General features: G+C 49.0%; 7 protein-coding genes across 7 annotated transcripts; 3 read left to right on the forward strand and 4 right to left on the reverse strand.

Moving 5' to 3' along the window:
• Positions 1-365: 365 nt before the first annotated feature.
• HOO65_010160 (TPR/MLP1/MLP2-like protein) lies at positions 366-2,266 on the forward strand (the record flags this gene model as incomplete). The annotated part of the gene is made up of 4 exons (XM_071005620.1): positions 366-473; positions 651-1,007; positions 1,087-1,306; positions 1,380-2,266. 4 exons carry the CDS (start codon positions 366-368, stop codon positions 2,264-2,266), a joined length of 1,572 nt encoding a protein of 523 aa, XP_070861982.1.
• Positions 2,267-4,578: 2,312 nt separating this feature from the next.
• On the forward strand, positions 4,579-5,847 carry HOO65_010161 (tRNA wybutosine-synthesizing protein 2; the record flags this gene model as incomplete). Its single annotated transcript, XM_070999656.1, has 1 exon — positions 4,579-5,847. The coding sequence occupies one exon, from the start codon at positions 4,579-4,581 to the stop codon at positions 5,845-5,847; it is 1,269 nt and encodes a 422-aa protein (XP_070861983.1).
• A 160-nt stretch (positions 5,848-6,007) lies between these two features.
• On the reverse strand, positions 6,008-6,732 carry HOO65_010162 (putative calcium-binding protein; the record flags this gene model as incomplete). The annotated part of the gene is made up of 3 exons (XM_071006143.1): positions 6,008-6,170; positions 6,233-6,551; positions 6,615-6,732. 3 exons carry the CDS (start codon positions 6,730-6,732, stop codon positions 6,008-6,010), a joined length of 600 nt encoding a protein of 199 aa, XP_070861984.1.
• A 1,919-nt stretch (positions 6,733-8,651) lies between these two features.
• Positions 8,652-9,534, reverse strand: HOO65_010163 (putative double-stranded RNA/RNA-DNA hybrid binding protein; the record flags this gene model as incomplete). Its single annotated transcript, XM_071006081.1, has 2 exons — positions 8,652-8,892; positions 8,939-9,534. The coding sequence occupies 2 exons, from the start codon at positions 9,532-9,534 to the stop codon at positions 8,652-8,654; spliced, it is 837 nt and encodes a 278-aa protein (XP_070861985.1).
• Positions 9,535-10,546: 1,012 nt separating this feature from the next.
• On the forward strand, positions 10,547-11,431 carry HOO65_010164 (origin recognition complex subunit 6; the record flags this gene model as incomplete). The annotated part of the gene is made up of 1 exon (XM_070999657.1): positions 10,547-11,431. The coding sequence occupies one exon, from the start codon at positions 10,547-10,549 to the stop codon at positions 11,429-11,431; it is 885 nt and encodes a 294-aa protein (XP_070861986.1).
• Positions 11,432-12,006: 575 nt separating this feature from the next.
• HOO65_010165 (RNA polymerase II-associated protein RBA50) lies at positions 12,007-15,346 on the reverse strand (the record flags this gene model as incomplete). The annotated part of the gene is made up of 6 exons (XM_071005346.1): positions 12,007-12,220; positions 12,287-12,333; positions 12,414-12,914; positions 12,982-13,103; positions 13,167-13,693; positions 14,028-15,346. 6 exons carry the CDS (start codon positions 15,344-15,346, stop codon positions 12,007-12,009), a joined length of 2,730 nt encoding a protein of 909 aa, XP_070861987.1.
• Positions 15,347-16,716: 1,370 nt separating this feature from the next.
• HOO65_010166 (uncharacterized protein) lies at positions 16,717-18,613 on the reverse strand (the record flags this gene model as incomplete). The annotated part of the gene is made up of 3 exons (XM_071005623.1): positions 16,717-18,208; positions 18,276-18,309; positions 18,388-18,613. 3 exons carry the CDS (start codon positions 18,611-18,613, stop codon positions 16,717-16,719), a joined length of 1,752 nt encoding a protein of 583 aa, XP_070861988.1.
• Between the last annotated feature and the right edge of the window lie 5,125 nt (positions 18,614-23,738).

The raw sequence follows: 23,738 nt of genomic DNA on the forward strand, positions 1-23,738 counted from the left end.
TTCCCCCCCTTCCCCCCTTTCTGAGCTTCCCCTGGATTTGTCTCTCTTGTGCATAGGCTGTTTAGGCACGAGCTGTCACTCGTGCTTGGCATCTTACCTCGACAGATTTCTGAAGTGATCAACTGCTCTTCTCGTTATTGTGGCGGGCTGAGGAATTAATTCCTATTCCCTTTAGCTTCTCCCAGTATGTCGCCTAAATTCGTTTTCCTCCGTTCTTTTCACTTCCCACGCTTCAATTTCACATGGAGTTCTTTTCTTTCTTTTGTCTACCCATCCCACCCTCTCATATCACCATCACCTCCCGTGTCTCCCTGTCTTGTTTTTTATTCTTAGGGACCCTGTATTATTAAGTCAGGCCATCAGCAATGACGCGTATCCTTCTAGTACCAATCCTGGAGCTCGTACTCTTTGTGAGCACAGTTGTTTTGGCAGATGTCAACTATGCTGGTAGTTTGACACTATATGATTCTTTGGTACGCTTATTATCTTTGGCTACTATGTTTTGTCTCGCCTTTTGTCTCTGCTTCCCTTCCCCCCCCCCCCATCCTTTACCTAGAAGCTTGAGCTATTATACCAGAACCAGCTTCACGACCCGTAGCTCATATCTCTTGGATGCTAACGCTAACCACATACTTATCTATGCTACTTAGGCTCCATGTGCTCAAAGTGCTATCTCTCAAGTAATCAACAACTACGCTTATTCTTGCACTCAAGGTGAAGCAGCTTCTGATGTCCAAAGCTGCATTTGCACCCAGAGTGCTAACTCTGCCAGTGTATCGTCTCTTGTATCTGACTCTGCACTATGGACGTGCGGAAGCTCTGCTACTGATGATGTGCTCAGCGCGAGCATCGTGCTAGACGAGTATTGCACTCCATCTAAAGTTCATTCGCTGCCTGCGATTGGTACTGGCCGTGGTATTGTGACCGAATTTCCGATCGATCTAGCTGCATTCAGTAAGCTAGGCCACTGTGCACAGAGTGTGTTTTCCGGCATCGCAGGCCATTATGTAAGTTCGTTGATCAAATTTCGAAGCTCAAGATCTCACCATGCACAACCTCAAGCTAATACTTCCGCTATTTGTACAGAGCGCTAGTCTTTGTGCTACTCCGGCTTCAGATGTCGCCCCGTGTATGTGTAGCAAAAATCAAAACTCGGCCGACGTAAGCCAGTCTATGGCGTCCAGCATTCGCGAGTCCTGTGACAGCCCTGATGATATAGACTCGGCTCAAGCCGTGTTCCAGGGCTATTGCAATATGGTAGACAACACTACATCATTTGCCTCTCCCTCGAGTCCTCCTGGAGACAGTAAGTCTAGTCCACCACTTGTAAATCATATACAAGAGGTAGCCAATGTTGACTCTAACCCCCAAACTCACAGTGACATACTATCTCACGGCTATGCCCGCTTTTAGCAGCATCATCACATGCGCCAAGGTTGGCCTTAGTGATGCCGTCTCCATCGTTGCTTCTTCCCAGTGTCCGTCTGGCCCACAAGCAATTGCTTCCTGCTTATGTCTCAAAGGTGGCATTTCTCGAGCTGCTTCATCTTTGATTGATTCCTCTGTGCGCTATGTCTGTGGAAGCTCTAGTAGCGTTGGGCTTAGCGAAGCATTAGGAGTCTTCGATGAATATTGTAGCGCGGCCGAAAACAAAGTAGTATTGCAAGTCACCGAAACAGCCAATGATGAACAGGCTTCTGAAACTGGAACGGAGTTGACCGCCGGCGCTACGGCGAGCTCTCCTGGAGCCAGCGCAACAGCTACAGGCTCGTCCTCCTCTAGCGATGGAGGCGATAGCAATAGTACCAATATTGGTGCCATTATTGGGGGTGTTATTGGAGGCGTCCTTCTCGCCATTGCTGCTCTCGTATTCTTCATGATTCGCCGGCGCAAGCAGGCTCGTATTACTGCGTCTCCCGGGGCCAAAGCCGTTCCCGGGCCAACCTCGATTCTCGCCTCTGGGACTCCTGAGCTTGGTGGCGGAAGCACATCTTACCCACATGAAGCATCTACAGATGCTTCTACGACCCCTGAGCTATACAGCCAAGGCGCCCCTGTTGAATTGCACTCGAGTGCAAATATGACGGAACTTGATGCGGCTACTGGCGCGTACACCAATCTCAAACCTGCCCCGCATAGCTCAAATGCAGTCTATATGCCTCAGGGAGCGCAATATCCGCCTCAACCGCCACTAGCTACTCGGACATATACAGAGCTTGAGGGGTCTAGCACTCATTCGATAGTGCCTTCAGAGCAACGACGGTAGATATCTATACTATGTTGATGATTTGGATTCCAATATGACGGTGTTTTCGTAGAGCCATAGTCGGGCTCAATAATAACGGCAATTAGTCTTGCTTTTCTATGTTCTCATGGTCTTGTCAAATTGAGTTTGCATGTTTTATTTGACCTCTAGTAATTGGGTCGTTGAACTTAAGCTTGGATACATTCATTGCTACGAGAATCACTGAGATCAAACGACGCTAGATTGGCTACGAGATAGAATTAACACTGCGTAAGGCTAACTATAGAATGGGTTATTCATTTTGACCAACGTATGTCTATTACTTTCTCACAGAAACACAATAGTGTGTTCCAGGCGGCAGTATTAAGAGCGCATAGAGTTCAAATGCCTCCCATGACTTCCCAAGGTCTGGCATGTAAGCTACCAAGACTAGCGCGAGAGCATTCCAAGATTAGCTAGTAGATAGCAGTCGTGTGAAGGCTAGTCTCAAAGTCCGCCGACTTTCAATGCGAGATATAGACCCCGGCGGAGTATGACGGTGTTATCACTCCGTGGGCATTGCAGATACAACATGTTGATTGTTTTGCTATGAGAAAAATGTCTGGAAACTTGGACAAATTTAACATCTACAGTTATCACAGAAATCAGACGACAAAAAAGTACAATCATTATTCCTCTTTTTTACCATTTACCGTCTACCTACTGTTATTTCGCAGCGATACGACAGCGTATGCCCAACAGGAGCCGCTGGCTGATGTTATCTTCCAGTAACTCCTGGGCGGTCAACAGTGACAGATAGGGCGTGCCTGAGGGGTTACCTAGCATTTCCGGTCTCCGACAACCGCGTGTAAACTAGTCTAAAAGACGGCTGGCTTTCGGCACAGGTGAGAGTAAGCCCCGGGAGAGTGCGGAGGCCATTTCCTTCCGTATCCATGGCTGTTGCCCCATGGTATATTCCTTTTTATTGGTAGCTGGGAGTAGAGGTTCTTCAGTATCTTCTCATCAAGCCCTCTTCGACATCTCCTTCTGGTCTTGCAAAAATTGCTGCTATTATCCCTCCCCACCCATTCTCGTCCTTGTCGTCCGCTTCCTCGCTTCTGTTCATCTAATTCTGGCCTTTACTGCACCATCCTAGGCTGCCTGTGTTGCGAACGCTCTCCTGTAGTTTGCGATGGCCGTGGAGCCCGGACAGCTCAGCTCAAACTCCGGCTGTTGTTTGTCTTGGATGAACCTCTTGAACTTGAATATATTTAACGTCTACGGTTGGATGAACCTCAGGTTGGGATGTAGCACTTTGGAGACACGGCATGTCGCTTTCGTGTTTTTGAAGAGCTTGTCCGCAAACTTTTAGCTCTATGGTCTAGGAAGTGCCTTGCAAGTCCACCAGTAGCCTCGTTCTTTTGGTTGGTTGCAAGCCCTGCATCCAAGTGGGCAAGTTATGCCCCCATCGCTCGTGGTATTTGCCAAAATCTCCATCTCCAGATATGGCACAGCTCTGTCCTGGTGAGCCCGGATTCGGTGGGGACGACGGTTCCAAGTAGACGATATCCTTGTTGTTCTTTCCACCATCCCTCGTAGCCAAGATGTAACCGGTCTCTCCTCCATCTTTGTGCTCCTGCGAGGCCGAAGCGGTGTTTTGTTTCCAGTTCTTAGCACCCTAGCTTAGCCTAGGCGTCAGTTAGCTCGTTGTCTTTTATGCCCATGTGTCCTGGGACTCACAGAATTCTGACAAGCCTTCCAGGTCTCTCGTCCGCCCAGGCTCTTAGGATTAGTCTTATCCCATCCACTCCTCCCTGTGATGCGCAGTTTTTGGTGGCGAAGCCGGCCCACGATTCATCTGTTACTCAGACACATCCGGATCCCCCCAGCTCCTTCACGAGCTATCGCTCGCTTAGTTGCCTGGAGAGCGCCAACTGACTCCGCATCTGCCACTTCCATCCACTTTCCCAGAGGTGTGTGGTCTACTTCCTGGGTAGCTCCGTCCTTGACGATAGCCATCTATAAAAAAAAAATCTCAGCTCAGAGAAGACTATATAATGTTTGATTTTGGCAAATTTCGTGTCGCAATAAGGCAACTTGCCTGAGTGGTTAAAGGGTATGACTCGAATGAACGATCAATCTCGCTCATATCAGCTATCATATGGCTTCGGCCGCGTAGGTTCGAATCCTGCAGTTGTCGCTTCTATTTTTGCCGCACTTGACCAAAAGTGCGGCCGACTCCTCATGCATACAATCATATGGACTTATTTTTTTTTCTAGTTAGGCAGAACCCGTATTTTCTGTGTTTTTCTCGTTACGTTGAAAACGAATGCCTCCAACTCCTTGTTACCAGCATGGCTCCTGGCCCCCCATCTAAAACTCGGCGTGGCGTCCGTGACTGGCGCCAGTGCACAAAATCAATATTTTTTTCCTCATTTCCAAACTCTCAGCTGAAGCAATGGGCTGAGTCGTTGAGACTTGCCACCCCAGAGGAACTTACTCTCTCTCTACCAAAGGGATACCTAACTTATGAGCCGTTGGCAATCTTTCCGTCAGGCAGTCTATCTTCCGAGCCAGGCACGCTTCTCCACCTTTTAACCGCCGAAGAAAGAGATATATTATGGAGGATAGTACTGCAAGAGCTGTCCAAGAAAAGCGGGATGAATCTAACGCACCTTGCTGTTAATGCCGGAATTCCACTTCATAAAGAGGGTAGAAATCAAGTCTCCAGTGAGTCTGGAGATGCGGCTACTGCAAGTGAGACTGCTGAAGACGAAAACATACTGCGCAGCCCAACAGGCCTTAGGGAACTCTATGGGCACTTTGGCTCAGCTGATGGGAGCGCATATGACTTTGACGAGGCCCTGTGGGTGTGGACCCGACAGAATGGCATTTGGCAGACGTGGGCGCCAAAATGGACAATGTTCAGCCGTGGCAATGTTGTTGAGAAGGCCCGGCTACTAGACTTCCACAAGGCCCAAAGTGCCGAATCTTCCAAGTTCCCACATCGCATACTCACAGATCTCAAGACTAAGACTGCCGTCGACATGTACGCTGGCATTGGCTACTTTGTCTTCAGCTACGCCCGTCTGGGCTTACGCGTTCTTGGCTGGGAACTCAATCCGTGGAGCATTGAGGGCCTCCGGCGTGGTGCCCTGCGTAACGGCTGGGCCGTTAAAGTTGTGCAGGGTGCAGATCTCTCAGCGCTCTCAACCATCGAGGCGACAAGCGGCAATGAGCAGATTACAATTTTCGCCGAGGATAATTGCCATGCGCAACTACGGCTAGAGCAGCTACGCGCAGCTAATTCGAAAATACCAGGCAAATGCTTAACGGTGTTACATGTCAATGGCGGTCTTTTGCCGACGAGTGAGCCGTCATGGGCTAGTTCGTTTGCGACCACGCGGATGAGTGACAAAGCGTGGCTGCATCTACATGATAACGTTGGCATAGATGACATTGAGACCCGGCAGCAGGAATTGGAGCAAAGGATCAGCGCGTGGGCGATTGAAGAAGGGCTGGGCAGAACGGTGGTTGTAGAGTATACAATGAAGGTCAAGACGTTTGCGCCAGGGGTGTGGCATTGTGTTTTTGATGTGTACCTGAGCAAGGGGGCTGGCTGAAGATCTGGCGTAAAGAGTAATAATGTAATGAGTATATGGATAGCGTGGCCAATGAAGAGGAGATATATTGACAAACAGACAACACAGCAGCACAGGGCCAGCTGGGAACATGGTACTGCTCCTGAATCCAGACAGCAAATACAGGCATGCTCGGGTTATCCTACGACCGCATGAACATGCCTGGAATGTTCTCCAGCACAATGGCCTGCTTCTCTAGCCTCTGTAACCGTTCTTCCTCTATCTCCATCTGTTCGTGCTTTTTAAAATGTTCAATGTCTTCGGGATGTGTCAAGTCTTCGAGTTTCGTATCGTCATTATGATACCTATAGAGCCAGTGAGTTAGTATAATAAGCTACAAACAGTCAGGTCTCAGCGGTCAACCTACTTTTCCCAGTGGTGGATCTCGTATTCATACTCGTCGTCACCGTGATGGCCTGGGCCAGTTCCCATGTCTGGCAATGTTGCGCCCTTGGCAATAAAGTCAAGGAATTCCTTGCGTGACACCTGGTAGTTCCTATCTTGGTCAAGCATTTCCATGATGTGGAATGAGATTTCCTCGCGGCGGCGGTCCGGCAGATCCTTGTTCGATTCGTCCATTAGGCCGTACAAACGCAGTAGTTCATCTGTTTGCCAGAACCCATCGCCATTAAAGTCGTGCAGTGTAAAAAAGGAGTCGGCATCCCATGCTGCCATGTGATGTTCCTCTAGATTAGCGAAAGATAGTTAGCTAAAGGGCGCGACCCGATAGAGACCCAGAGACAGCTCACCAGCCATGTGTTTCGTCATCCAATTGGCATCGTCAGGCACAATTGGTTTTTGGACATTGGAATGGCTTCCATGGGCCAGCGCGGAGGCCGCGAATGCGATCGCAAGAATAGGGCGCATAGTGAGAAAGAAAGCAACAGCTGCAAGGGGTGGTTTTTGATGGCGTTTGAAGAGAGAACAATAGGAAAATGAGACCTCAAAGAAATCAAGCTTGATAAAGACCACGAAAAACTAGACCACAAAAAGAAATACACCGATAGAAAAATCCCCCCGTGCTTGATGGCAAAAGTATATGTATGGTACATGACTATGTGATCCGACTTCTCAAACAGCTTTCACACCATCTATCTCACCCCAGCCCCCACCCAACCTGATCCAGGCCTAGCTTAGGCTAGCTCCGACTCTGTTACTCTTTTGGTTTTAAGGCTTTACGCCACTGAGAAAAAAAGATTACAGGCGGGGGGCAAGAAGCAGGCGCCTAGAGACAAACACCTAGAACGCCTGGTGTGAGGAGAGGAGCATGGGGCGACTCGAAGTCTAGGATCAAGCTAATCTGGAGAGCGGCGTAAAGCCCACTCTCCGCTATTTAAGACATAACTACGGCCAGAAGCAGCAAGATAGAAAGCAAGCGGAGATGTGTCTATTTGTATTTTTTGGCGTCTACCTACGACTCAATTTACGTTGGCACAGGAGAAATCAAAACTAAAAAAAAAAAAAAAAGACTTATGGTAATGCTGGTAGGATCATGACCTTCACCGCCTTTGGCAGTAAAAAAGAGCCAGTCAATCAGTAGCAAAAATCGTCACAGCCTCCACCATTTCTACCCTCATATAGAACAGAGTATGCACATCCTCAGTTGATTTATATTCAGTCAGAACTACTACCAACTAAAGAACGTATCAAGCGCCCAGTGTCAAACAAACAACAAAAGTAGTGAGTCTAGCGGCAGTACCTCAAGGTAGTACGACCTCTCATCAGGTAGCTTGAACGCATAGGAGTTTCGTTGGCATTTTCGCTCAAAAAGTCAAGAAACGCCAAATTCGGATTCATAACTTTGCGTCCTGATTGTGATATCAAATGTGAGTTGTATAAATCCGCCTTGCGTTTATTGAGTTCAAGCTCAGCCTGGAGACTGTAGAGGACATCATGAACGAACTCTGACGTTGCTTATAAGAGGAGTGAATACTATTTTTTGATTGGCCAGGCCTTTTCTGACTGCCGAAGCTGTTTGTTTGTTTGTGCTATTTAAGGTCTATATATGTATGTATGTATGTATGTATGTATGTATGTATGTATGTATGTATGTACTATTTAGCGTCTACCTACCAGTTTTCCCGGTAATACGACGGCATGTTCTGGACGGAAGGGGAGTTGGAAGATGTCGTCTTCCGACCCCTCCTCCGGGCAGTCAGCAGTTGCAGGTACTCGTCCTCTTCGAAATACTCCTATGACTTTTGAGGGTCCAGCCTTGTGGCCAGGAGATTTCTCCGGAAGACGTTGCCCCAAGGGCTTCCCCGCTGGTTGGGTGGTTGTGTTTCCAGGATTGGTTACCTGGTTCTTTTTGGCTTTTGGCGCCCTACCTATATAGTGATCTAGTCTAAGAGGCCAACGGCTGTCGGCCCTGGGTGTTGGCCCTGGCGGAGTACGTCGGTTTTGTCCTCTGTTCAGCGAGGCGGTTGCCGCATTTTTAGTAGACCCTGGGCGTCGGGAGAAAGGACCTTCCGAATTCTCTTCCGCGTCCCTTCGACATCTCCGTCCGCTATTGTCTTCTATTTTCCTTCTTTTTTTTTTTTTTTTTTTTAAAAAGCACTCCCTCTCTCATCTCTCTTCCCCTCTCCCCTCCGTTCGTCCCCCGGCCTCCTCGTCCCCCTCGTCCCCCTCGTCCCCTTGTTCATCCTCCTCCTTCTTTTTTTTTTTTTTTTTTGGCTATTGCATCCGCGCCGTGTGCATCCATGAGGACTGCCTTCCTCACCTATGCTGTAGGTGCTTTAGGTTCCGGTGTAGCACGCTAGCAACGTACTTTGTTGCCTTTGTGTTTTTCAGTAGCTTGTCCGTGAACCTCTGACCCCACGGCCTTGGTAAAGTCTTGCACGTCCACATGTGTCCTCGTTCTTTCGGCTGCTTGCAGTGGATGCATTTGCGTGGGCATTGGTGATTGAAACGGTCATGGTACTGGTCAAAGTCTCCATGTCCCGTCCTGGCTGCCAGGATGTGCCCCAGTTCCGTTCTGTCCACTCCTTTGTAGCCCGGCGTTCGAAACGGGGGGCTGCATGGAATGTCCTGTAATGGGCGATATCCTTTTTGCCCTTTCCACCATTTCTCGTACTCCTCACGCAGTTGGTTTCGCCTCCACCTCTTTGCCCCTGCGAGACTGACGCGGGGTTCGCGGACGTGTCCGAGGCATCCGAGCTTGGCTTGAGCGTCGGCTTGTTCGTTTCCCTCCAGGCCTACATGTCCTGGGACCCAAAGCACTTGGACGCGTCTCCTGTCCTTTCTGTTCTTCCACGTGTTTAGGATCCGTTTCGTTCTGTCGATGATGTCCTGGGAGGTACTGTTTCGCTTTTGCGGGTTGCGCAGTCGGTCGACTACTCCTTGGTTGTCCAGACATATCCAGATTTCCTCGGCGTCTGTGTGCATCACGGCCCGCTTGGCTGCTTCGCATGCCCCGTACGCTTCTGCGTCTGCAACCTCCACCCATTTGCCCAGAGCACTATGTCCTGTTTCCAGGGTGGTTCCGTCCATGGTGGTGACCCAACCTGCTCCTGTGTTTCCCTTTGCGTCTTTCGAGCCATCAGAGTATGCTATGAGTGTTCCTACAGTGGCCATGTCCACCTCCTCTCTGTGTTTCTCAGCCTCTTTCTCTTTGCTGAGCCACTTTCGAGGGGGCATGCTTGGTCCTGCGACTGTCGGTTTCAGTGTCATGTGTGTTTCCATTCTCGCCGGAAGCAGTCTTCGTAGCCTCATCACGACTGGATTATGTGCTCCTCCTCGCAGAGTATGATCTATGTCCAGTGTGTGCCAGCGTATGGCTTCCCTTCTCCTTTCGTCCTCCCACAGGAGTTCGATCGGCGGGAGGCCTGCATATGTATGTATGTATTTTTTAACGTCTTTTTTTTTTTTTTTTTTTTAACGTCTACCTACTGGTTTTCCACAGCAATACGACAGAAAAAGAAAGGATCCGATACCTGATGGCAACAGTTGATGAACCATATAAAATCATGTAGAAATTTACAAAAAAAATGTGCCAGATGCAAAAACAAATGTCGACACCAACGTGATTCGAACACGCGCCCGCGAACGGACTTCCTATTCTACTAAGTAGCAGGGAAGCGCCTTAACCACTCGGCCATAGTGCCTTAATTTTGGACGTGAAAGTGTCGTTTTGAAAGAGGCTATAAGCTAACCTTTTTTTACAAACCCTAACTTGTAACCCTAGTAAACAACGCGTTTAATCATGCCGCTGTTATTCATCATGAAAGCTAGATTTCTTCCCAAGAATTGCTTTTCTGTCCAACGATTGTTTTACATGATTCCTTACCGAGAATCAGCATAATGAATCGCTCTATAGAACAAACACTACTCTCTTTGATGCCCAGCCATGGGCCAATAATTCCACACCAATTGGTCGATCTTGCTGGCTCGTTAGTAGTTCAATCTCGTCAACGAGCCAGCACACTCAAGGCTGAGGAAGAGATTGCCCGCTCCTACTGTTGTGCACACTTGGCCTGCGACCGGTATGGTAATAATATAGGCACCCCGTTCTCTGAGGAGGAAATAAAATATTCTAAAAAGAGTATCCTTCGCTAACTAGCCCGCCTGATATAGCCTCAAGATCGCCCTTAACCTTCCGCCCATAGAACCTCGCCCGCCTATCCCCCCCCGTGTCTACAAACGGCTATATACTCATCTTGACAATGTCTTACCCAAGACTGCTATGCGTGTCAGCGCCACACGCGCTCGCCCAACAGCACCTCCCACAGCCCCTCTTCTCAGCCGTGGTCGCCTTGCTGGTGCTCAGCCTATGACTGGGCGTGTGCCACAGAAGCCCAGCACGGCATCGCGGTTAATGGGCGGCAATGTAGAGAGTTCAACAGGCAAAGACCGAAACAGTGGGGTACCAAAGTGGATGATTCCCGTCGCAAGGTACATGTGTGTCAAGGCTGAGCAGCGGTTCATGGCACCTAGCGTGTTTGGCGGTATCGACTATATTGTGGCTCCAGGCGGCAAGCGCACGAAGGATCCGTGGATTCTGACTAACCTTGGTGCTGTGGTTATGGCGGTTTTTGTGCTGGTTGTTGAACACGGCGCGGCGTTGCTACATACTAGCCGGCCCAAAGATGCTTCCACTAAGGGAGAAGGAATAAACATGGCTGATAACACCGATGGGGTCCGTGAGTATATCTCGCCAAAGATGCGCAAGCTCGCTGTCGAGCTGGCTATCCGTGCCCGCAGCGAAATCACCAATCTTACAGAAAAAAGCGACTGGGAAGGCTGGAGCGCACCAACGGCGAGAACGCTGTCCCAAGCGTTGGAGCGTATACAAAGCGAAGGGGAGTGGATTAACGCTGACTGGATGGGGAGCGTGAAGGACGTGGTAGCTCGTATCTTGGAGGCTAATGAACGCGTGCGTAGCGGGCGACAGAAGGCAGCCCAGACCTCGGGGCTTGTTCAACGCTCAGATACGATGATGCAAGAGAAATGGGAATTCCTGAATGAGAAGCGACGTCGTGAGCAGCGAGCATGGGAAGAAACGATGCTAATGAAGATCTCTCAGCTGGAGTCGTCTAGTGGTGGCTTGTCAATGGAAGTCGATAACTAGCTCAGCTTTTGAGGGAATAAAGATGACTTTGAGGTAGAGCCTTCTCATTCTTTATTTGTTGTGTGGCGTTTGGTAGGATTTATGAAGAAAAGAGGCATGCACAACATGATTGATGATCTTGTCTCCGTTAGTTCATGTTAATTCTTCCTTTTGGTTGTCTCCGTATTTGAATTCTCTACCAGTGATGAAAGTGAATTTATACGCAACAGCAGTCTATAGGAGTACGCTGTGTAGGGCTGGATAGAGCTGTATAAAAAGGAGACCTTCTGATTCTCTGAGCAAGCACTAGAATCACGTCAAAATAAAGTGGGACCAACTCATCAGTATCAAGTTACACACAACAGCTACCAAGCCAAGCATCTCCGTCCAGAAAGCAGCACGCTCTGATAAAAATTCAGACCATTGCAAGAGGCGTACACAATCGCTCCCACAGCCTATAGTTAGTGATATACCGTATTAATACTTATCCTTACATTATCATAGTTGGTCTGGTCATGGCGCTGACACGTCGTTGATCATGGCCCAAGTCACAGGAAGCCTCCTTTTTTTTTCTTTTTTTTTTCTTCTTTACCGAATCATACCACACTTTTACCCATGTTGAAGATATTGGATTTTATCGCAGACTCAGCTGATAAAAATGGGAATCGTGGTGGGCAGCGATGGGAGATAGCGGCAGAGTCGCGGCATGCACTCTCAAAGAGGTTCTTGATCATGGCATTTGCAACAGCAAATGCATCAAGCATGAAGCGTCCACTGACGAACGCAAAGGTGTTGTCTTCGCAGCAATGCCTACAAATTTGGACGTGGTGGTCAGCAGATAGGCAGGTTAAAAGGTATAATAGCTGTTAAACGCACCTCCATGGAACAAATCGTTCGTCTTTGAACCGTGAAAATGAAGAATGCTGATGTGATAGAAGCTGAACCCTTTGAATTAGCGATACGATAATAGACCATATAATTGGAAGAGCAGCCGTAAGCGTACCTCATGCCGCACACTTTTACCCCACTCAAGATCTGTTTCGTGGGAAGATATCTTGAGCTGGCCTAGAATGCGCCCCAAGTAATCTGCTGCGCGCGGAATCGTGGCTGCATTTGTATGATACAAGAGTGGCACCTCAATTTTGAGGTCTTGCTGCGAGGCTTGACCGCGTCTTAGCATCTCCCACCATAGATGAAACGAGGCTACCTTCTCAAGAGGTGCCGTGGCAGCGTTGATTACCAAGATGCCCTGCCCAATGGCGCCAAGGATTCTTGGACTTGAGGTTTTTGTAGAGCGCCGGGTGAGTGGGAAGAATGTGCGAAGAGCTGCTCGAAGATAGCAGTTGCTGCGCATTTCCTGGAACCCAGCGCCAGTGCAGCCAGGGATAAAAGCTATGTCGTAGTCGAAGAGATTGAAGTCGGGGTAGTCCCAGGAGTCAGGGACCATGCAGTTTATGTCATTGAGCATTTGATCATAGGAATCGACAAGGTACTGAGGCATTCTCTGTAAGGGGGAGTTTAGTTAGTGGCTCGTTATGTATTACGTCAGTAGGGCGATGAAGTGTGCGTACAGCAAGGTACAACTTCCAAGGTGAAAGAAACTCCATATTACAATTTGGCGGGTCGCCATCTGGAGTTGCGAAGAAAACATTGATCCCATTATCGCGCAGTTTGGACCATATTGTGACGACATCTATTGGCTGTGTGTTAGTGACTATCGGCTTTGCAAGTAGTTGTGATGGCTAGGAGGACCCACCAACAGCGTTGGTGCCAGAGCGAGCCACGATAATCACCGCCTTCTTGTCCATGACAACCGGCCCGCCAAAATGTGCCATGGCCTGGAGCCCCGTGACTGTGTCTATAGTTGACATTGAAGTCGCCGTCATTCCAGTGCCACAACGCTTTTCGGTCTCAAGCATGCTGCTGCTGCCAGCAAAAGTGGATTTCTCCGAGTACACGTATGGCGTTGGCTGTCTGATGGGCCATTTCGATGGTGTTGAAGTGTCCGTGCTGGACCAGCAAGGGTGATGATTGTGATTGTGATTAGTAGGTGCCGCAGCTGGAGCCGGAGGAGGAGCCTTGGCCTTAGAAGTCCAGAACGGGGTAGCTACACGAGTGCCGGAGGGCGTGTAGCGGTCGGCATATGGATAGGGCGGCTCGGGAACGAGGTAGTTGGGTGGGCTGAGAAAGTCACCGAATGGTGTTTCGTCTTGGAACTCCAGCTCGGGAAGCACCGGCATAGGAGAGGGCGGAAGCGAGTGTGTGGGTAAAGTCTGAGCCATGCTGCGATATTAATAGTCTATAGACGCAAGGTAAAAATGCCGGTATTATATAAGGAGCGAATGCAAGCTAACAGACTGTAGATTGAAAGGCTTCAAACATTTCTAGATATCAAAACGGCTATGCAGACCTTTACACAGTAAACAAACGGGTATAATGCTGGGGCTCAACGAAATAGGAAGCAACAGAAACACCCTGCAGCTGCCATCTTAGATTCCCACTTTCCTTTCTGAAACGAACGCTCTTCTTGCAATTTGTCCGTATCGCCCCTCAGTGATTTCCTAATTCCGGAATTTAATACGGCAGTTTCCCACTGACTGCCCTAGACTTCTCTCACCGCCCACGAGTCTTTTCCTTCCAGCCTCCCTTTTCAAATAGCCATAGTGCCTCTGTGGCATACGCCTGACTTCCTCTGTGGCCTGATGTTTGCATAGCTGCATTAGACAGCGAATCCAGAACGCGGCCCTCCTTGACCGAGTTCCAAATGCCCATAGCAATGGGGTCTTCGATGCCTGTTCCCCAGTCGCCATGGCCGAGTCTGAACAGAATTCGGCCTAGAGTCTGGAAGGCAATGCACCTTTGTGCTGCGACTGCGCTCCTCGCGTAGATAGACAGTTCTTCAATTGTGTAGCCCGCAGCCTCAGGAGCAAGACCATGGTGATGTAGACCCTTGGATACTGGAATTACGCGACTTAAACTTGGGGGCAGCAGCTTGCCACGGAAGTCAAAGCGGAGGGCTGACGTGGAAATGCTTGACTGGCCGGGGTGATATGGGGACTCGCGATCGGCAGGACTATCCTTTGTAGGCAGCGGTGCCATCCAAGCTAACTTTGTTGGGTCTGAGGGAGTCTCTGGGAAATATTTCTGGCGCAGCGTTTCGAGGAAATCTGGATCATTGGGGTCTAGGTCTGGAACGTGGGGAACAGGGAAATGTGGTTTGACAGGCACATCAGCCATTGCTAGGAGATCATCGGGGGGGTTTGTTGGTGGTGCGTCTTCATCAAAGTGTGTGTTAGGGTCGAGATTGCGGGGTAGTGGCTTTTTGGGGACAGCCTTGTCTTTTTCGATGCTTTGGTTTGTGTTCGCCTGCGACAAAGAAGGTGGCTCGTCTACGTCTTCTATCTGAACCGTCCGGGGAGCTGTTTTCGAGGTATCCGGTTTGGAGTCGCTAATGGGTGCTGGCTGCGTAATTGGGACATCGAAAGGTGACGGACCATGCTTCTCGTCTAGATTTGCGCGCATCATCAACTTATGCAAAAGCCGGGGATTCAAGTCTTCCATCAACTCCCGGCGCGCTTGCTCAATCTCAGCCGGTGACATGCTCGCAATGCGCTCGCTGTTCTCGCGATCAATACGCTCACGCTCTGAGACTGCAGGGGTTTGGGATGGCGTGTCGGGCCCAAACTGGACCTTCTTCTTTTGATTGCTTGTTTTGGCCGTAGCTGGAGCCGGGGCCTCTACTTCGTCATTGGGCACACTACCATTGGCTCTGGCTAATTGCTGATTTTGTTTAAACTTGGACATACGGAGACGGCGTTTGTGGGCGGGAAAGCCCGTAGCCGGACTGTCAAAAGCGGCCCCGCCATCCGCTTCTGGCATTGGCGTCGGCTTTCCGGCCGTGCGCTCGACGACGTCATTAACTCGAAGTGATGCCATTGTATGAAGGGCAGAAGGAGAGTTTGGGAGTTGTAATAAACAGTTGACCAAGTTGGTAGAAAGGTTATAGTCTAGCTACAATTTATCTTACTACTCCACAATTTAGGATCTGACTAATGATATGACGTATTTTGGTCCAGTGGGGCCCATTGGTGCCGTGCCTGTAGTGTCATGAAGTCTCAGCCACACTGTGGCACTGCCACGTGACTAGCCTAGGAAGTCCCGTACAGCAAGTTAGTGTGGAATTCCAGAAGGTTGTCTTCATCACCAGAACGTCAGTACTGCTCGACACTTCTGAGGTAGGCGAAATGACTACCTAATGCTTGGTGGCTGAGGAAACCTGGAGAGAGGAGCTGACTCGATGCTCACCGAAGACCATCTTCGAGAAGACGCCGAGAATGCGTTGACGAGTAAGAGTAAGGCTTTAGCCGAGATTTCAGCGACAGATTAACTGCCATTGAAGAGTTGGGCAGTCTGCTCCTCTACGTCAAGACTCGGATTCCTTTGCTTGAGATTCAGATGGGACAATCGAAGGCCCGTTTTCTGGCAATACACTTCTATTCTCGGCTGGCCCCTTTCGATCCTACCCTGAGTGTAAGAGGAAAACTGATATTTGCTCAGTAGAGCTGACGTGTCTGCACCGGAGTCTAAGAATCTCTCCAGTGTAGTGAAGAGTTTTGATCTTCGCAATCGGCTTGTCGGTCACTTTTATTTTACCCGTATCATTCTTTTCCTCCCGTTTCTTCTTCTTACATGCCTTCTCCAGATGACTATTCGATGTATGGAGCTTTGCCGATGAACGGAAGTTGAATGTCAAGAATCGACTGTCTCGCCTCTCTGGGACTTCATATCACCGCAAGCTTGGCATCCAGGGACATGACAAACTCTAGATTCCTAGGCGCAACGCTTGCCCTTCTTAGGTCTACTTCCGAGAGTCTTTTAAAATGTAGACACTCAAAGGCATCATCAAGGGAGTATATCCTTAAACTAACAATCGACGGCATAGCCCTCACTAATGTTTGTAGTCTTCACGTATTACGGAGAGCCTACAAAGCCTATTTAAAGCTTGTTTGATGATGTGACATAAGATGGCATACATAAACCAGCTTCAAGCAAAAAGCATTATGATTACCTAAACCCGATAAATAGCAAGTATTGTTTCTAACAAAATGGTATCTCTGATAGCCCTGCTATCGTTCCGCTATTCCCTTCCATTCCCAGCCGTAGTTTGTGTGCTGCACATAGTATTCGTCAAGCTAACAAATAATCTGCCAGTTGTCCCTTATATCATGTATCCCATGTCTAACATTCCCTCACGTCTATTTCATGCGTGAATCGACCATTTAATTAGTGTGTAACCATTGCCTTTTTTAGCGGTAGGTTCCCGCTAGGACCTCAAGGTCCACTCCTCCTCGTAGCTTCGGTAGCTCTTCTGTTCTGTGTGGTGTTGTGAGAGCAATACCTGGAGCCCCTGTGCACTTTTGCGGAGTTGGAGTGCCTCTATGAGATTTGGCCTCGCTTGCATACTCCTTTGTTAGGTCGCAAAGTTCCTGCGAGTCTTTGCTTAGATCCGAAAATTCAGAGGATGTTTCTCCTTGAACAGGGGCCTGCACATGTACCAGTAGCTGCTTCTGCCTGTGAAGCGATGTCGACGACGATGAAGCTGAGAGTAATCGCCCAGGATGCATAGCCGGGATGGGTGGACGTGGGATTATGGGCGATGAAGCGCTGCGGGGGTGCAGCTTGCAAGAGCCTGGGTTCGGGCGGACCAACCCAGGCACCTCTAACAACTCTTCGGGCCGTGGTGGGCGCACAGGAGAAAGTAGGATGGGGGCGGGAGCTGCTGCTCGTTTTTCATCTACGAGAGCTATGGAGTCATCAATGCTATTTGCACTGTCGCGTCTGAATTGTGGACCAGTCTTTGATGCAGCAGTGACCAAAACGTAGGGTGTTTCTAACCCAGACGGAGTCTTGTGCTCATAAGTAAGCAGGCCCGACCCAGTGTTACTGTTCAAGCGATATACCTTTTCCTTTCTCGGCTCCAAGATATTGATTGTGGGCGCGCAGATGGGAGATGTCGGGAAGTCATCATGTGTTGGCATGGAAAAGGTGCCTTGGCCACTAGGTCCATTTTCCATAGAACGTGGAGGAGTATGGAGTAGCTGCCTATCCCGCAGTTTCAGCGGCGGTGTTAACGGAGTGCCGGACGGGCCAGACATTGGTCTTGGTGGAGATAGAAGACGAGTAGGTGAGCTAGGTTGACTTGAAATCGTTCGCTGGTGTAGAAGCGGTGGGGTACTTGAGATAGAAGGTGTTGGGCGGCGCCTGCGTCTCCGACACAAAAGAAATACGAGAGCCGCAATAGTTAGAGCTGCTAGTATGGAGCATACTGCAATGACAGCACGGATTCTAACTGGAATCCCGCCTGAGCCCGGTGAATCGGTACTGGCTGCTACCGTTTCCGGCGCTGAGCTTGACTCGGAGTTTGACGGCGCACTAGTAAGTGAGTCTGTTGCTGAGCTCGAGAGCGCGGAGAGGAATGTGCTTGTGGCTAGGCTTGAGGCCGACAAAAGAGTCGACGATCTTTGAGATGTCATTGAGCGGAAGGATGTAGATGTGCCCGAGTTGGATGCCCCGGGGATTGAAAGAGCGTGTATTCCATCTAAAGAAGTGGTACTTCTTGCTACAGTAGACATAAGTGTGGTAGGGCTGATCGAAGTACTTGATATGAAGCTAGTAGAACCCAGGGCGCTCCCTGAGGCTGGTTGTGAGCATGGAATCTCTCCTGGAGAGTACAGTGCATCTTGTGGGCAGCTTTCGGCTGTGGGCGGGCCGGGGTCAATGACATTGGCAAAGCCGAGGCTACAAGGGTTCATTAGCAACTGATTGTTGACTTATGGGCAATATGTAAGGCGAGAATATGGCGTACCTTTGGCATGATGCAACAAACCAAGCAACACTTGCTACATAGGATTAGAAAGGTTAGCAGACTGAGCAAGTAGATAGACCCGGAGGCCCAACAAATAAACTAGCTAACTTACGATCTTGGCCTTTTTCCTTATTGGACACTCCGCATTGAGCGGAATTGCAACAGTAAAACTCTGTTAGTATAGCGCTGCTGCTGTTCAATGCCGCGCACACGATAGAAAGGTCGTCGGTTGCGGCTATTTTCTGTGTTAGGCGAGAGCGACACTGCTCTATACATCCGCTAGGATTAGGAACACCTGCAGGCAGGACTCCCCATTGGCGAAGGGGGATGCAAGCCATGGAGGTTTGAACGAGTGCAGGATGTGGTGATGTATGATATACGAAAGCAGTTGTGAAGACTTCTACTCCGTAGTTGAAGAGAATATGCGAGATCTTCAAGAGAGACAGAGAAGAAGAATGGTGAGAGGAGAAATGTCTTGCGCAAGCGAACTGAGAAGTAGCCACATGCATAGACGGAATGAGAGGCGAGATGAGAAGAGATACGCCTTTGAAGCAAAAGACAAGAGAGAAGAAGGAGAGAAAGAGAAAAAAGGAATGACGGAAGAAAGGACGCAGAGAAGTCAACAAGAAAAGGCACAAATACAAACGAGCCTAGAGAGGTAAAAGTGAAAATACCGGCAAGCTTGGTGTGAGCAGAAGAGACAATTTGTCTCGCAAACAGTGACAGGGTATAGAAGAAGTGCCTCGAGAGGTTTGTTGATTGCATATTAATGATGTATATAAAAGACACAGTACATATGGGGAGTGATATGCGCACTGTCTTTAGGTTTTCGTGCTGCAGCTATGCCGCCGTGTGCTGCCGATAAAAGTTTTACTACCAGGCATTTCTTTTTTACGAGGAGATTTTCTACAACGCGGTGAGATGTGGCATGGTTCTTTTAGGCCTTTCCGGAGGCTTTTGGAACTTCTTGATGCTAGTTATCATCATCACCTCGGTGTGAGCACTCTTGGCCTGTGTAACGTCAGGAGACAGGGCCAAAGAGTTATACATCCTTCTTTTCTATATGGAGACGATTACTGCATACACGTATCCTACATATGCGCTATAGAAAATGTCTCCATGCTTCAATAATGGCTCGGCTTCTGGTCTACCGGCATGAATCACATCTGTTAGTTATGCGTATGGTGAGTGGGTGCCCAGCTTGACACCCGACCAGGTTTGTCCCACTTTTCTTCAATGCTTCCTTTTTATACTCCTTTATTTTGTTTACATTTGCCTCCGTTTTCTTTCTCGTTTTGTTTTCCGTGCTGTTCTAGCGCTCGTAATAGTCGGGTGCGAGATAAATCGAACTTTCTCGCACGCCAGACGCCTCTGACTTATTTATCACAGACATCTGGGCGGTTTTAGGTGGCTTTGGGCTTCTATAGGCTAGGGCGTATCTCAACCAGGCGGCTGTTTGTTACACGCATACAAAAAAAGACCGTGTAGGCACAATATGATACGATCTGAGATAAATGCGGTCAATATATGCAATGCCGTCAGGGAGGACGCTATTTTTCGGTCTGGCAGGAAAGCCCAAGCAATCGCTAACAATTGGCTCCCCTTTTTGGACCCCTTTTCTCCCCTCCACTCTCCCCCTTTTGTTGCTAAAAGGACTTGTGCTCTGCATCCAGCCGCTTCCGGTCTTTGTATCATCCGCACATTGTTTCATGGCCTTTTTTTGAGTCTTTTTGTGTGCGTCAAGTATCTGTCACTTGTTGAATTAGATGAGCTGGAATACGTACGCCTGCTTTGTGAAACCGTGTTAATACGGAAACAAAACTCCACCATCTATGTGGTCATATACAAAGAGCATTCTCACAGTCTATTACCTCACCCTTGAGTCGTTAATATTTTGTGTGCGTACGCTTTCTTCTACATTGGTTTCACTCTGTTTCTACTCGCCGCCATCTTCGCCTGTTGTCTTTGCCTGTGATCCTATGTCTTTTTTTGTCTGGCTATGCTGAGTGTTTATCTTTATCCTAGATATCCTACCTAGCACTTTGAATATGCGCAGCGCGTTCGCAAAAGTTTGTGCTGTAATTCCACCGTTTGTCGCTTGTTTTCACATGCTCCATTGTATCTCGTTCACCTCGAGCCGCAGCACTAAGCACAAACACCCACGCACAACGCAGCACAACACAACACTCAATCGGACACAGCAACTATGGCTGGTGCTCATAATACACATATAAGTGGCCGAAGAGGGCTTTTCCTCTGGTCCTTTGAGCGCCTTGTAGAGCCGAGCTCATCCCTTGCGCGTTACTTTTAGCAAATCGTACATCCATGCAGGTACTTGCTCTCCAGCTATCTACTACTCCAGCTCCCTCTTTTCACCCCATCTCACAACACAATGCGTGTATTAGCACGATTTCACAGCATACCAAAGTTCTCTTGGCAGCGAGTTGCACGGTTTCCAGGTGTCTAAAGCCATCCGCACTTTTTTTCTCTTGGGTCAGATCCAACCAAGTACAAACTAGCATTCTATAAATCTAGAGTGCATAAAAAATGTCTAACTTCTCCTCAGTATGCTGCACTACTACAGTGTCTACCAGTGTTTTTCCATGTCTGCCATTACGTCAGGGATGTATTGGGCTATCACAGCAAAGCGTGTCCCAGATGCATCCGAAGCCGGACATAAAGGATTACCAAGCGATGACAGATAGACTTGTAAAGGTCATGCAACCCTAGTATCTGCCACTTCATGTTACATACAACTCTGCCAAAGTGTACACTCTACGACAACGTCCAAACCAGTTCCCCCTTCGCCCCTCTTACCCAGCTCTGGCTCATTTTCTCGTACCTTGATAGCCTAGCCTACATTGCGGCTAAACGGTTTGTAGCAGATCTACACCTATATCAGCAACGGGAAGTGAGGATAAGCGTGGACACACAGCGCAGTGCAGCGCAGCACAGCGTCAAATACAGCTAACTCACAAGGGACAAATCCGGAAATAGCCCCGCTTGGATACCACCTAGAGCATCCGAACCATGCGTTCTCTAGTTGTCCTTGTACATTTGTAACAACATTTGGAAGGGGGGTCAGGTAAGAATTAGGAAAAAAGAGGCATACTGCTGGTTATTGGGTCACAACAGACGGGGGGGGGCTTGAGGTATGTGTTACACGAGCACCAGAAAAATTATGAGACCATTTCCTACGGTGTTCTCACAGCCACAGTAGATGAGCCTTTGTAGTCGGATAATAAAAAGGCATAGGCGCGCATCTACTGGCTAGTTATCCGGATGGATCGCCAAGCTGAATACCCATTTCAAGCCTCTTCGTGTCAGCCACGATACGAGGTCTTGGTTAAAAACTAGAATGACCCTAAACAGCCAGCGAAGACCCTAGAATATTATTGTTGAGGCAAAAATGAAGGCCTAACCAGGATTCGAACCTGGGCTTACGGAATCAGAATCCGACGTCCTAACCAACTAGACTATTAAGCCATGTTTTTTTTTTGCGGGAAAGTGATCATGATAGCTTAACCCAAAAAGTTTGTTAGGGTTACGGCGCGGTGGTCATCGAAAAATTGGACGACGTCAGTTACCGCCAGCGGCCTGGCAGTACAGGTAGACGTAAAATAATACAATACAATACAATACCTGGCAGTACAGCAGGGCTTCGATGAGAGCGAGAGCAGACAAGGGAATGTAAAATGAGCGAGTGCAAAAGCTTCTCGATGACCATAGGTCTGAGGGAGCAGGGCCCATCGCTAGACAGCGCTTTGAAGAAATGCCCAAAGAATGAAAAGTGACCTTGCTGGCACGGTAAGCGACAGGATAGGCGTTTGGCCCTGCTCGAGAAGAGCGACAAGTTCGAAAACTTCATCGGAACTTGTGCCGATGGTGTGCAGGCCATGGACGCTGATAAATACCTCGTCGATCTAGTTGAGGACCGCCTAAACAAAGATGGCCGGACTGTGGAGGTGAACGAAGACATGATTAGTCACTGCTTCACCTAGGCTACGCGGATATACATGAACGCCAAGAATCGAGATGATAAAGTGACATCGACAGAATCCCGGCCGCCTATACAAAGATCCCCAAGCAGCTAAGGACAGTTTCTAGGCTTATCCCCACGCGTCTAGTGATCGAAAAATCAGGGTTGCCACCCATTGCACCTGGTGCTTCGGATAGCACGACACCAAGAAATGCCCCAGGACGTAGCTGCGCAGACGCTGTGGCTCGAATAAGCATGGAAACAGCAAACACCCGGCATGCTGGCAGATGGAGCGCCAGCGCGTCTCCGCCTGCTTCATCCGTCGCGGTTTACATCCAGCAAGCGCTAAGGAGTGCCCCTCGAGCAAGAAGGAGATCACACCCGAGAACACGCGCTATTTGGAAGACACAGCCAAAGATCATTTCTAGAAAGAAGGGGGTCTGTCCCAAGATGGATGACTGGACTGTCGGATCTGAAGTCCCCCGACTAGTAGGAGTTTAGATGGACTGCATGGAGGACTAAACCGGCCTGTAGCAGAATTCAGCAGCCGAGACGCAAGAAGCCACTGTCCCGGACGGCAAGAGTTCCACCCCAGGTAACCGGAGACAAGAGAAAGGCCCCAGAAACAATGAATTTGATAGCCACCAGAGAAAATACCTCCAGATCCTGAGGAAGTTCTCGCGAAAGGAAGAAAGACAGGACAAACAGGCTAGAGTTTAGTCTATGGATTTAGACAAAATAAGCTTTAGGAGGAAACCAGAGGCAATTCAATACTCGCAAAGAATGTCTTAGCCAGCTGGCTCTGATTGAAGCCATTTGATGTTGGTTGAATGAAGGGGCTACGCCAAGGCACGGTTGTGCGAACCCTGGAAGCACACCCCGAACCCGAGGGCTTTGAGGGCTCAGCTATGTGAACGCAGAGGTGTGGTACCTAGTTTCGGGTGTTGCGAGAAGCCCGAGACGTTTGGCCATCCGTGGGAAATTCTGAGGCCATAACAGGAGATCGTCGACGAGATTTATGCGAAAGCCTCTTGTTTTCAAGCACCTAGCGGAGAAGCCAGACCCCAAAGGAGGGTGTGCCTCATTGGTACTTGAAAGAATAGGAGCGACACTGTGAGCTTTTCCTAGATCTAGGATGCCAGGCTTACCTTGGTTTCGTTATTTTCCTTTGCCTTGCTTACTTGACCGTCTCCTGTTTCTTTTTTCGTACCCCAATCACAATAGAGCAAGCGAGTAACAAGTCAGTTGTGCTTCGCTCGTCAAAGCTCTATGGTGAACCCTGTAACGGGTTAATTCTGCCTGGTAGCCAATCCGGCATCGTGCCGTGCCATCTCTATGATTCTTAGAGATGGGGCACGAGGGTTTCGTTGTAGACATCATGCATACTCAAATCCAAGTCCAAATGGGCTACTACGAGTCGGTGTGTTCTATGTTGCCTTGTGTTCTTCATCCAGGCTTCTTTCTACCTTCTCTTCTCATACGGC

The sequence above is a fragment of the Ceratocystis lukuohia genome, assembly GCF_044167205.1.
Source record: "Ceratocystis lukuohia strain C4212 chromosome Unknown Supercontig1_pilon, whole genome shotgun sequence".
Classification (NCBI taxonomy): Eukaryota; Fungi; Ascomycota; class Sordariomycetes; order Microascales; family Ceratocystidaceae; genus Ceratocystis; species Ceratocystis lukuohia.